We start from the raw sequence: 14,349 nt of genomic DNA, 5'->3' as shown, positions 1-14,349 counted from the left end.
AATGCCATTTCAGTGATCGTCCTTAACCAAGGCATCTTGGTGTGAATTATTTCTGACGCTCACCCCTCCTGTCGCATCACTGCTCTCAGTAAAGGCAGTGGAATATTAAAGAAGCCTGTATTCCCCCAGATAGTAATAGGCCTTTCCTCTAAAGTAGGAGCCTGAGGAAACAGCTCTGTGACCATATGATGCATAGTCTGAGATGCCTAAGCCATCACCTAGCTCAGGGACCGTCTCAGTTGATCCAGGGCTTAAGGAACCCTGGGCGGGACACGAAGAAGAAGCGGAGCCCTGCCAGTGCATGTCTTACACAAAGGAGCGCCGGCGAAGAAGCACGCGACGCTGCAGAGCCACCCCGCTTCTAAAGCATCACCTCTGCTTCTGTCACCCTGAGAAGGCCCAACGGGTCGAAGTCCATCACACCTGGTTCCTTCTCTACAGGACAAAGAACACCCAGCTAATGACGCTTCTTTTCTCACTCAGCAGGAGTTAGGCTCCCTCTCAGGTGTTTTTCTAGCATAGTGTTGATAGATGCCACTCCGGAGTCTCCCACTTGTGCTCAGACCCTCCTGTCTCGAGGAAGCCCATCTGAGGGCTAGGTCAGCTTTGCCTAAGGAAACAAAATTTTCTCACATATGGGGCTGGCTGACGCTTCATCTAGTGACAGTGTAATTCATATGCTGGATGCTGAGATACAGGGACAAGAATAAATGGTCTTTGCCTTGTAGGAGCTCATAATGTACCAAGAAACGAATAATTCTTGGGACAATGAAGAGAGGATGAAGAGAATTCACTTTTTTTTTTTTTTTTTTAAAGGTAAGGTCTTACTCTAGTTCAGACTGACCTGGAATTCATTATGTAGTCTCAGGATGGCCTCAAACTTTTGGTAATCCTCTACCTCTGCCTCCCGAGTGCTGGAATTGAAAGCATGTGCCCACCATACCCAGCTTGTTCCTTATTTTATTTTTAAAATATTTTCTTTTTATTTACTTATTAGACAGAGAAAGAAGGAGAGAGAGAATGGGTGTGCCAGGGCCTCTAGCCACTGCAAACGAACTCCAGACGTGTGTGCCCCCTTGTGCAGCTGGCTAACATGGGTTCTGGGGAATTAAACCTGGGTCCTCTGGCTTTGTAGGCAAATGCCTTAACCACTAAGCCATCCCTCTAACCCCTTTTAAAATTTTATTTTAAACTTAAAAAAATATTTATTAATTTAATTAATGAGAGAGTCAGAGAGAAAGAGGCAGAGAGAGAGAATGGGTGCACCAGGGCTTCTAGCTACTGCAAATGAACTCCTAACTCCCTTTATATTTTTATTTTAGTGAGAGAGTGACAGAGAGAAAAGAGAGAATTGGCACACTAGGGCCTCAGTCATTGCAATAGAACCCATACACTCACTCGTGCCACTTAGTGGGCATGTGCAACCTTGCACTTGCCTCACTTTTGTGTGTCTGGCTTACATAGGATCTGGAGAGTCAAACATAGGTCCTTGGCTTTGTAGGAAAGCACCTTAACCACTAAGCCATCTCTCCAGCCCACATTTGTTCCTTAAAAAAAAATTTTTTTAGGCTGATTGTGGTGGTGCAAGCCTTTAATCCCAGCACTTGGAGGCAGAGGTAGGAGGATCACCATGAGTTCAAGGCCACCCTGAGACCACATAGTGGATTCCAGGTCAGGCTGGCCTAGAGTGAAACCCTACCTCAAAAAAAAAAAAAAAAAAAAAAAAAAAAAAAAAAAAAAAAAAAAATAAATTTTATTAGAGAGAGAAAGGGGCAGATGGAGAAAATGGGCACACCAGGACCTCCAGCCACTGTACACAAACTCCAGACTCATGCGCCACCATGTGCATCTGGCTTACATGGGCACCGGGGAATTGAATCTGGATCATCAGGCTTCACAGGCAAGCACCTTAACCGCTAAGCCATCTCTATAGCCCCTTAAATAGTTTTTTTTCAAGGTAGGGTCTCACTGTAGTCCAGGCTGACCTGGAATTCACTATGTAGTCTCAGGATGGCTGTGAACTCACAGTAATCCTCTTACCTCTGCCTCCCAAGTGCTGGGAGTAAAGGTCTGCCACCATGCCCAGCAAGAATCATTTGTTCTTTATCATTTTATTTATTAGAGACAGAGAGGTGGAGGGGAAAGAGAGAGAGAGAGAATGGGCATGCCAGGGCCTCTAGCCAGTGCAAATGAACTCCAGATACATGTGCCACCATGTGCACCTGGCTAATGTGGGACTGAAGAATCGAACCTGGTTTCTTAGTCTTCACAGGCAAGCACCTTAACCGCTGAACCATCTCTCCAGCCCTCATTTGTTCTTTAAACCTCTGTCTGTATAGTTCCTGGCACCCAGTAGAAGCTTTGTAAATATTTATTGACCAATTTGTGCATATAATGTTCCTACCATTCTGTGCTGTTAGTTCATACAGAATATAGAGAAGGAAGGATTATTTTGTATGGGAAGGGGAGCATAGGTGGGGAGAGGGAGAGTCAAGGAACGCTTGAAGAGGTTTCATTTGAACTGGGCCTTGAAAGATAGCATTTCCGTAAGCAGAGAGGGTTCAGGAATGTGTTCAAATGTGCTTCAGGCTCTGACCTTGGCCTTTTGCATTGTACTTTAACCAGAACTGAGTGTACGAATGTTTATGTGTGTGCAGGTGTGATGTGTGCTTGTGTGTATGTGGAGGGTAGATGTGGTGGTTTGCTGCAGATGTCCTCCATAAACTTACGTGTTCTGAATGCTAGGTGCCCAGCTGTTGGCAGTTTGGGAACTGGATCCTCCTAGAGGCCATGTGTTGTTGGCGGTGGCCTCATAGGTGTTGTAGCCAGCTTCCCCTTGACAGTGTTTGGCACACTCTCTTGCTGTTGTTGTCCACCTGATGTTGGCCAGGAGCTGATGTTCACCCTCTGCTCTTGCCATCATTTCCCCCTGCCATCGTGGAGCTTCCCCTCAAGTCTAAGCCAAACAAACCCTTTGTCCTACAAGCTGTTCTTGGTCAGGTGGCAGAGGTAAGAGGATCACCATGAGTTTGAGGCCACCCTGTGACTACAGACTGAATTCCAGGTCAGCCTGGGCTACAGTGAGACTCTACCTCTGAAAAAAAAAAACACCACCACCAAAACTGACTGTGGCCTTCATGACCCCACAGTGAATACCACCATAATCCCCCTGAGGAGGGCCCCCAGAAAGATGGGAGCAGAATTGAGGGGATAAAATGTAACCTGTTATAACCAGGCTACAGGGATGGCTTAGTGGTTAAGGTGCTTGCCTGCAGAGTCAAAGGACCCAGCTTTTATTCCCCAGGACCTCCAAAAGCCAGATGTACAAGTTAGTGTGTATATGGAGTTTGTAGTGACTAGAGGCCCTGGTGCACAATTCTCTCTGATTTTTGTAATTTTTTTATGAATTTATTTGAGAGACAGAAAAATGTAGAGTGACAGGGAGAGAGAGAGAATGTATACACCAGGACCTCCAGCCACTGTAAACAAACTCCAGACGCATGTGCCACCATGTGCATCTGGTTTACGTGGGCACTGGGGAATTGAATCTAGATCATCAGGCTTCACAGGCAAGTATCCAACCACTAAGACATCTCTCCAGCCCTCTGCCTGTCTCTTTCTGTCTCAAATAAGTAAGTAAAAATAGTTCTTAAAAAATATAACCTGGGGCTGGAGAGATGGTTTAGCGGTTAAGCACTTGCCTATGAAGCCTAAGGAACCCGGTTTGAGGCTCAGTTCCCTAGGACCCATGTTAGCCAGATACACAAGGGGGTGCATGCGTCTGGAGTTCGTTTGCAGTGGTTGGAAGCCCTAGTGTGCCCATTCTCTCTCTCTCTCTCTGCCTCTTTCTCTGTCTCTGTCTGTTGCTCTCAAATAAATAAATAAAATAAACAAAATAAATTTTAAAAAAGTATAACCTGTTATATCAAATAAAAATTTTTTCCAGTACTTGAGAGGCAGATGTTAGAGGATTGCTGTGGGTTGGATGCCAGCCTGTAACTATACAGTGAAGTCCAGGTCAGCCTGAGCTACAGTGAGACCCTACCTCAAAAACAAACAGGCTGAGCCCGGCGTGGTGGCATACGTCTTTAATCCCAGCACTTTGGAGGCAGAGGTAGAAGGATGGCTGTGAGTTGTAGGCCAGCCTGGGCTGGAGTGAGACCCTGCCTGAAAAAAACAAAAACAAACAAACAAAAAAAGAAACAGACTGAGCCAGGCGTGGTGGCACAGACTTTTAATGCCAGCACTTGGGAAGCTGAATTATAAGGATTGCAGTGAGTTGAGGCCAGCCTAAGACTACATAGTGAATTCCAGGTTAGCTTGGACTAGAGTGAAACCCTACTTCGCAGGACAACAAAAACAAACAAACAAAAAAAAAAAAAAAAACATGGCTGGAGAAATTGCTTAATGGTTAAGGCGTTTGCTTGCGATGTCTGACTCATGTTTGACTTTCCAGGTCCTATGTAAGCAAGTGCACAAGGTCGCACATGAGCGCAAGGGGGCGCACACGTCTGGAATTTGATTGCAATGGCTGGAGGCCCTGGTACACCAGTCCTGTCTCTCACTAACGCCCCCGCCCCCAGCTCCTTTGCATTAAAAAAAAAAAAAGAGGGACTGGAGGGATACTTTAGCAGTTAAGGCACTGGCCTGCGAATCCTAAGGACCCAGATTCAATTCTGCAGGTCGCACGTAAGCACAAGGAGGCACATGCATCTGGAATTCGTTTGCAGTGGCTGGAGGCCCTGGTGCACCCATTCTCTCTCTCTCTGCCTAATAAATAAATAAAAAATAAATCTTAAAAAAAAAAAAGGCAGCCAATCGTGGTGGCACACACCCTTAATCCCAGCACTTGGAAGGCAGAGGTAGGAACATCACTGTGAGTTCAAGGCCACCCTGAGACTACATAGTGAATTCCAGGTCAGCCTGGGCTGGAGTGAAACCCTACCTTGAAAAACTAAAAATAATAATAGGACATAAATAAATATTTATTTATTAATATTTTAATTTTTTATAGTTAACAACTTCCATGATTGTAAACAATATGCCATGGTAATTCCTTCCCTCCCCCCACTTTTCCCTTTGAAATTCCATCTTCCATCATATCCCCTTCCCCTCTCAATCAGTCTTTTATTTTGATGTCATACCTCTATTTCTAGAATTGAAGTAGTTTTTGCCATTTGAAGACTAGAGACTATCAAATCATTTAAAAGTTCCTCTAAGCTTAAAGCTTAGGATATTTAGTCACATTCTTTTGTTTGTTTTTGAGATATGATCTTGCGATGTTTCCCAGGCTGCACTGGAACTCATGAGCTCAGGTGTTTGTACTGCCTCAGCCTCACAGCCTCCTAAGTGGCTGGGGCTACAGGTGAGACGCCACATCAGCTTAGATAGTTACCTCTTAGAAATTATCTGTGTTGGGCTGAAGAGATGGCTCAGTTATTCAGATGCTTGCCTGCAAAGCCTGAAAACCCAGGTTTGATTTCCCAGTACCCATGTAGAGCCAGATGCAAAAGTGTGCTGCACATATCTGCTGTTTGTTTGCAGTGGCAAGAGGTCTTGACGGGTCCATCTCGCTCCCTCTCTGTAATTAAATAAAATTATTTTTCTAAATTATCTATGTGAATGCTATTCTCACTTTTGGTAGAGAATCTTCTCTTTTCAGATGGCATTGACCTTGCAATGACTCAAAAGGCATCATGGTGCTGGAAAGAAGTGACAGGAGTGCTTAGTACTACAATATCTCTAACACACTTTCCAAGGCTCAGGGTCTCTTGCGGAAGAGGTGGTGGAAAGAATGTTAAGAGCCAAAAGAAGTGTAGGACTCCTTACAACGTGCTCCCCCCAGACACAAAATGGCCTGGATATCCATGACCTCACAGTTCCTGACACTATCCGCATACGACCATCATAATAGGAGGAAAAGCTGATGACATCAAAATAAAAGAGAGACTGATTGAAAGGGGTAGGAGATATGATGGAGCATGAAGTTTCAAAGGGGGAAGAGAGGGAATTACCATGGCATATTGTTTACAATCATGGAAGTTGTTAATAAAAAAAATTGAGGAGAAAAAAAAATTATCTATGTGAGCCAGGCTTGATGGTACACACCTTTAATCTCAGGAGGTAGAGGTAGGAGGATCACTGTGAGTTCAAGGCTAACCTTGGACTACAGCATGAGTTCCAGGTCAGCCTGGGCAAGAGTGAGACCCTACAATGAAGGGGGGAGGAGTTATCTATATGGCTGAACAACATTAGGAAGACTCTTAACCAGCATGGTGGTGCACACCCTTAATCCAAGCACTTGGGAGGCTGAAGTAGTTTGAAGCCAACTTGCAACAAAGCTACAGGTCAGCCTGGGCTAGAGGGAGACCCTACCTCATAAAAGGCAGGGGGACTGGAGAGATGGCTTAGCAGTTAAGGTGCATGTCTGTGATGCCTAAGAACCCAGGTTCAATTCCCCAGGTCCCACATAAGCCAGATGCTTATGGTGGCACATGCATTTGGAGTTTGTTTGCAGTGGCTAGGGGCCCTGGTATGCCCATTCTCACTCTCTGTCCCTCTCCCTCTCTTTGTCTCTAATGAATAAAAATAAAATCTAGGGCTGGAGAGATGGCTTAGCGGTTAAGCGTTTGCCTGTGAAGCCTAAGGACTCTGGTTCGAGGCTTGATTCCCCAGGTCCCACATTAGCCAGATGCACAAGGGGGCGCATGCGTCTGGAGTTCGTTTGCAGAGGCTGGAAGCCCTGGTGCGTCCATTCTCTCTCTCTCCCTCTATCTGTCTTTCTCTCTGTGTCTGTCGCTCTCAAATAAATAAATAAATAATTTAAAAAAAATACAAATAAAAAAAAATCTAAAAAAGGGGGGGGATGAGCTGGGTGTGGGGCATACACTTTTAATCTCAGCACTTGGGAAGCAGAGATAGGAGGATCACCTTGAGCTCAAGGCCACCCTGAGACTACATAGTGAATTCCAGGTAGGCTAGGCTAGAGCAAGACCCTACCTGGAAAAAAAACAAAAAAAAAGGAGAGGGGAGGGAGGAATGATCTTTTTGTAATAATCTGGATCTCTAGTTTGTTTAGTCCTTATAATAATTTGATGAGCCAGTCGTGATGGCACACACCTTTAGTCCCAGCACTTGCGAGGCAGAGATAGAAGGATTGCCAAGAATTTGAAGCCACCCTGAGACTACAGAGTGAATTCCAGGTCAGCCTGGCCTAGAGCAAGACCCTACCTCAAAAAAACAAAAGTAAATAGATAAATTGATGAGATAGCTATAGTTACAACACTCATTTTACAAATGAGGAAACAGAAATTGAGAGAGAATTATTTCCAAAGAAGTGCGCAGGTACAGGGCTGGTTAAGAGCACTTCCCACCCAAGCACAAAGACCTCAGGGAGCTCAAGACCATCCAAGTTGGATTCCCCAGCACCCATGTACACAGCTGTGTGTGGCCATGTACATCTGTAATGTCAGTCCTGTGGGGAAGAGCTGCAGGATGATCACCAGGAACAGACTAGTCAGTTCTACATTATCAAGACCCAGACTCAAAAACAAAAACCTCGAATGGGGCTGGAGAGATTAAGGCACTTGCTGGCAAAGCCAAAAGGACCCAGGTTTGATTCCTCAGTGACCACATAAGCCAGGTAGATGTACAAGGTAGGTGGCACATGCATCAGGCATTTGTTTGCAGTGATTTTATTTATTTATTTTTATTTTTTGGTCTGTTGTGGTTTGGTTTTTTTCAAGGTAGGCTCTCACTCTAGCTCAGGCTGACCTGGAATTCACTATGTAGTCTCAGGGTGGCCTCGAACTCACGGCGAACCTCCTACCTCTGCCTCCCAAGTGCTGGGATTAAAGGTGTGGAGCACCATGCCCAGCTTTATTTATTTATTTGAGAGAGGGAAAGAGAGAGAGAGAATGGGAACTCCAGGGCTTCCAGCCACTGCAAATGAACTCTAGATGCATGTGCCACCTTGTGCATCTGGCTTATGTGGGTCCTGGGATTTTGAATCAAGGTCCCTTGGCTTTGCAGGCAAGTGCCTTAACCACTAAGCTATCTCTCTAGCCCCACGGCTTAAATATTTTTTTTATAAAAGGAACTCAAACGATATATTCACTCATGTATGCCATTTATTTTCTTTTCAAATTTTCTTTTTATTTTTATTTATTTTGCTTTTTCGAGGTAGGGTCTCACTGTGGTCCAGGGTGACCTGGAATTAACTCTGTAGTCTCAGGGTGGCCTTGAACTCATGGCGATCCTCCTACCTCTGCCTCCCGATTGCTGGGATTAAAGGCGTGCGCCACCACGCCCGGCTTCAACTTTTTTTTTTTATTAACAACTTCCATGATTATAAAAAAGATACTCCATGGTAATGCTCTCCCTCCTCCCACTTTCCCCTTTGAAACTCCATTCTCCATCATATTCCCCCCCAATTAGTCTCTGTTTTGTTTTGATGTCATAATCTTTTCCTCCTATTATGATGGTCTTGTGTAGGTAGTGTCAGGCACTGTGAGGTCATGGATATCTAGGCCATTTTGTATCTGGGGGGAGCATGTTGTAAGGAGTCCTACCCTTCCTTTGGCTCTTACATGCTCTCCGCCACCTCTTCCACCATGGATGCTGAGCCTTGGAAAGTGTGATAGAGATATTGCAGTACTAAGCACTCTTGTCATTTCTTTCCAGCACTATGATGTCTTGTGAGTCATCCCAGGGTCACTGCCATCTGAAAAGAGAAGCTTCTCTACCAAAAGTGAGAGTAGCATTAATATAAGGGTATGAACATTAACAGAAGTGCTTACTGGGCAGTTTGATGAGCATAGTGTACACATTTAGCCAGACAGCAGCAGACATTACACCCCTAGGTCTCATGACTACTCCTATTTTAAGTTTTCAGTATCAGGGGTGTATTCCCTCCCATGGAGCGGGCCTCCTGCCCAATTAGAGGGCAGCTGGTTTCCACCATGACAGACATGCCACTATTGTACCCATTGGCTCATTTGTCCTTGCTGGGCAATTATGAGGCTTGCAGTGTCCACTGTTAAGTATCTTCACTGGTGGTATCTCTTTCTCCCATTGAACTGCATGCAGAATGACTTCTTCCAGCTTTCTGTCAGCTGGTCTACATGGAGGAGTTTATCAGCTCAGTTCCAGCAGTATTTCTCAGTGGCCTTGTAGCCTAAGTATGTGGAGTCTTCAGCAATAGGGTCTTACCATCTATTCCTGGTGGGCAATGGCCTGTAATGTTTTGGGGGCATCGGGGACCTGCCTGGCCAACAACTCACTGGAAGGTATCCCTTCCCTGGCACCGAAAATTTTCTAGCAACGATCTACAGCTCCTGAGAGTTCCATTGACCACTTTTCACTTCTCGTAAGAAGGCATGTTGTGGCTAGGACAACACTATGGAGGTAGTTCATATTGCTGTAAGGCTTCTTTGGCTGCAAATTCTCCTTGCATTCAGGGTTGAAAGTACAGAACTCTTCTTTCTTTCAAAAGCAAGACACTGTGGAAATAGACTACTGGTGTATTGTTTTCCAGGGAGGGCTTGAAAGTTTCAGCTTTTTACGTCCCTGAGGTGTAGATTTGAAGGATTGTAACTTACAGCAAGGACAGAACATAAAGTGGTACCCTTTTCATCCCCTAGCAGAAGTTATGCATCTGTGTGTGGAGTGGTGGTAAGTTCAAGCCCTCAGATACCATAACTCATCTTGGTTGTTCAGTGGGCTTACGAAATTCCACTGAGAAGAAAGTTCTTATTTATCATATTCATTATGCACACGAGTAGGTCCTTAACTCCCATTTTCTAAGGTGCTCTACAGACTAGCAAAGGGTAAAGCACTAGAGACAAGCATAGAGACATTGCTCTTCCAGGATCAATTCTTGACATCACACCTTTTGATTTTGTTCGACCTGCTTTGAGTTTCAGGACTGTTGGAGTTTGCCAAGAAGGTTCTGTCAGTTATGGAACACATGTACAGACTGCCCAAGCTATGGCCAATATCTGTCTCTCCAAGGATAGGCATGTGCATGTATGTTTGGTGGGAGAAATAATAGCTAAATTTTCTGTCATTTGTGTGTACTAGTGACTTGGTCTCTTCACTCTTTCCAGGTAAGCATGCAGAGGACATTTTTGGAGAGATTTTTACTCAGGCAAATACATTTGCCTCTCGGGTAAGCTCCCTTGCTGAAAGGGTCGACCGACTCCAAGTTAAAGTCACTCAGCTGGATCCCAAGGAAGAGGAGGGTAAGGAAGCTGAGCTCAGCACTTGCAGGCTTTGCTGAGCAGTTTAAGAAAAACTTCCCCCTGATTTGGAAAAAACCGAGACGAGAAATCACAGAGACCTATCTATGGTGGCATAAAGAAACCTTTTCAGCGCCACCCCCCGCACACACACACACACTCCCTTTCTCCCATTCCCCAATTCCCTTGCTCTCAAATTTCCCTTCCCTCAATCGTATTTGCTACCATAAAAGTACTTGGACGATCCCTTCCACCTAAGGAAAGGCCTGCTGGATCTGGCCACATAGTAAACCTTTGTGTTGCCTCATTTTGTTCAGTCATGAAATGGCTGGGCTGCTGACAGCCTTGTGGGGCTTCCCCAGAGGGGGAGGGAGGGAAAAAAAAAGCCTGGCTGCAGACAGCCGCAGCCAAGAAATGCAGCAGCTGAGGCCTCTCTGACTAGTGTGACTCAGTGTTTGCTCAAATAGCCTGTCGTCCATTTTCTAACGCCTTCCATCTTCTCTCAGTGTCACTACAAGGAATCAACACCCGGAAGGCCTTCAGAAGCTCCACCATTCAAGACCAGAAGCTTTTTGACAGAAATTCTCTCCCAGTGCCTGTCTTGGAAACCTATAACACCTGTGATACTCCTCCCCCTCTTAACAATCTTAGCCCTTACAGGTAATAGCTGGTTGGCTTTTTTTTTTTTTCTTTTTCTTTTTTTGGCCTTTAGCTAAAAAAAAACCCACTAGATTGTCTAAAATGCCTAAAGATGCTGTTTACATCAAAGAATTGTTTAAAAAACCCCACTACTCTCTACCCCCAAGTTGCCTATGGCAGAAAAGATAAAGTTTACACTAGATACAGTTGTCACTTACTATTGTTTGGTTTCCGAAATTCATAGCGAATATAATGTATATTGAAAGTTTGCTATAACATTGCATACTGCAGAGTTTAATTTGGTAAAAGCAGGTCCGTCTTGGATTGCATCCAAGGAATTTAGTTATTATAGAAGCAAAAGGACCTTGTTACAAGGCACAGTATGGATCCCAGGGGCAACATTCCAGCAGGGCTTCCACTTATTTGGAAACCACTAGATTACCAGATGTTTGGGCGTGTTAGTGGGACCGGCCTCACGGACTGGCTGCTGTAGGCTCAGAGGGGTCTGTCCAGAGCTTACAGAATAATTGGCATTCTTCCACGTGAGTGTCTTTCACTTTGTTTTGAACATCCTTTCGATGTCTCCCTCTGTAAGAACCCACGCTGCTGCAGCAGGACTTGGAAAGTGAGGTCACATCTTAGAGCCCCGTACCTCCAGTGGTTTGGCCATATTCTCCTCCTGCACAAAACCAGTGAACATCGGCAGAAAGTGAACATTTATCTCGGTTGTATCCATAAAATATATTTGGAACAGGTTAAAAAGTAATTACAGGCCAGGTGTGGTGGTGCCCACCTTTCATCCCAGCACTTGGGAGGCTGAGGTAGGAGGATAGCCATGAGTTTGAGGCCAGCCTGCTACTACAGAGTGAGTTCCAGGTCAGCCTGTGCTAGAGTAAGACCCTCCCTTGGGCGGGGGGAGTAATTATAGATAGCAATGTCTACTTCAGACATGGGTACACAGCAAAGTAATATACATACCTGTGAAATTTAAGGACACCACCAGACTGATTCAGGGAACCTGGAATAGGACTGTAGTATCTTCTCACACAGATACAAAGAAAGCAGAGCGTTATCTACCCCATTATTATTATGTGAAATTGTCCTTGCCCCTCTGCTCTCAATGGTGCTAGCAAGGGTAGCAGGATAGAGCTTTAACACTGTGCTGCTGTCCTTTCCTTTAGTTGGGTTTGAGTAGAGTTGAGGGGCAGGAAGGGGTACCTGATAATATTGTAAGGGACTATGGTACAGGGTTTTTGTGGTACAATAGGTTAAACACATGTTACTAAGAAAATTTTATTTTTCTAGAAATAGTATTTTTCTTTTTTTTTAAATTTGAGACAGAGAAAAATGGGGGGGATGGGTGCACCAGGTCCTCTAGCCACTGCAAATGAACTCCAGACACCACTTTGTGCATCCAGCTTACGTGGGATCTAGAGAATTGAACCTGGATCCTTAGGCTTCACAGGCAAGTGCCTTAACCATAAGCCATCTCTCCAACCCTAGAAGTAGTATTTTTCTTGTCGACATACAATACCAGAATTAGTGTCTTCTCTCAGTTATCTGGACTTAGCTCTATAGAAATGAGTAGCAGTATATATATCTCAGAACAGTGTTTAATGTAAGGATTATTAGTATTTGAAATCTGTTCTGTGTGTTTTGATAGGACTGGAGCATAGCAAATAAAATTGTCTTTTTTTGTTTGTTTTTCTGAGCCAAGGTCTCTCCATGTAAACCAGGTAGCCTTGAACTCGGGATACTTCTGCCTCTGTCTCCCTAGTTCTGGGATTACAGGCATGCACTACCACACTTGGTTTCCAATTCTTAGTCCAGGATAACAATGTTAAAATAAATCTTCACCCTGAAGTGCATGCCTTCTGGACAGTGAAAGCTTAACCATGTCAAAATGGACAATTCCAACTAGGATCATTGGCCCTGGCAAGTAACCCTTAAAATGACACTCAGTAGCTCACTACACGACTGAGAGATGGTATAAACCTTGTGGTCTTAAACCAGCTGACCACTTGTTCTCAGTGGCGCCCCCTCGTGGTTGGGGTGGATGCTGAGGTACTCAAGAAGGCAGAAAGTTCAGGACACTGGTTATGTGTATGTAGAATAACAGTTATACACTTACACGATTTGTGTACATGTGGACCTACACATGAGTGCACATGCTTCAAGTAGGTGAAAAGACCACAATGCTTCCTAGAGATTCATAGGGAATTGGTAGGGGATGGAGAACTAATGGCAGAAATCCCCTCAGATGTATCACAGTATCCAGATATCCTTAAGGAGTTGTCTGTGATGATGCAAATCATTAGAAATGAGCAGGATCCCTGCCACTCTAGCCTGTGCTTGCCCTGACCATGCCAATTCCTCTGTCAGGAGTTGAAAGTAAGGCAAAGATTGTTACAAAGGAGAAGGTGCTGCTGCCACTTGGGGACATCGAAGTGTTGGTATGGGGGAGGAGCCATGCAGTCCACTTGAATGGCTTCTCGATTTCTTAGTGTGAAAACTGCTAACTGGTAGGTGTTTGGGATATTGGATTTGGTTGGGAGCTCATCTATCTGCTGACAGCTGCTTGTCTTCATTTCTATCCCAGGGATGATGGAAAAGAGGCACTCAAATTCTACACCAACCCTTCATACTTCTTTGATCTCTGGAAGGAGAAGATGCTGCAGGACACCAAGGATATCATGAAAGAGAAGAGAAAGCACAGGGTGAGGGGAAGGGCCTCTGCTCTACACATCAGTAGGCACGGTTGTGGAGGGGGATGAAAAGGAAGCCAGGCTTATGTGAAGTAATTCCAAGTGGCTGCTTCCAGGTAAAACTCTTAAAAAAAAATGTGTCCATACCAAGCATTACCAAGATGAAAGCATAAGTCACACCAAAAATGTGTTTGTTCCTCCTAGCGCTATTAACAATGGAGTATATTCAGGCTGAGTTTTAGAAATTGACTCTTCCATTTTCCATTTATTTCTCTTGCAATTTACACCTGACTCTTTGGGCACTCTACCTAGTCTAGCTCCCTTCCCTGCCAGTTTCGCAGCCCATTTCTCAAAGGCCGGCACCAGGTTCTGCAGCATTTGGTTTGCAACAGGAGCAGATTAACCCCTTCTGTGTGGGTAGCTCGGGATGGGAAGTGTACCTAGCTTGTGGCACAGTCCTCTCTGCTTAGCCTGCTGTTGCTGCGTGACCTGCCAATTTTGGCCTCCCAGTCTTACTAGCGTGATGCTAGCAAGCCCAAGAGCACCAGAGACTAGTGCAGCTACAGGAGCTGGAAAATTCTTCATTGGTGTGTTTTTTTTTTTTTTAATTTTTATTTATTTATTTGAGAGAGACCGACACAGAGAGAAAGACAGATGGAGGGAGAGAGAGAATGGGCGCGCCAGGGCTTCCAGCCTCTGCAAACGAACTCCAGACGCGTGCGCCCCCTTGTGCATCTGGCTAACGTGGGACCTGGGGAACCGAGCCT

At 44.9% G+C, this 14,349-nt stretch overlaps 1 protein-coding gene across 2 annotated transcripts in view; it reads left to right on the top strand.

The window, feature by feature from the left end:
- Wasf2 (WASP family member 2) overlaps nucleotides 1-14,349 on the top strand; it is a 98,802-nt gene that overhangs the window by 70,743 nt on the left and 13,710 nt on the right. For both annotated transcript variants that reach the window (XM_045149408.1, XM_045149407.1), the window contains exons 3-5: nucleotides 10,107-10,241; nucleotides 10,745-10,898; nucleotides 13,477-13,594. In XM_045149408.1, coding sequence (XP_045005343.1) covers nucleotides 10,107-10,241; nucleotides 10,745-10,898; nucleotides 13,477-13,594 — 407 coding nt within the window. The remainder of the gene's footprint in view (nucleotides 1-10,106; nucleotides 10,242-10,744; nucleotides 10,899-13,476; nucleotides 13,595-14,349) is intronic.

This window comes from Jaculus jaculus, chromosome 5 (genome assembly GCF_020740685.1).
Source record: "Jaculus jaculus isolate mJacJac1 chromosome 5, mJacJac1.mat.Y.cur, whole genome shotgun sequence".
Lineage (NCBI taxonomy): Eukaryota > Metazoa > Chordata > Mammalia > Rodentia > Dipodidae > Jaculus > Jaculus jaculus.
The sequence above is the reverse complement of the archived record's forward strand: the minus strand, read 5'-3'. Positions and strand labels throughout refer to the sequence as shown.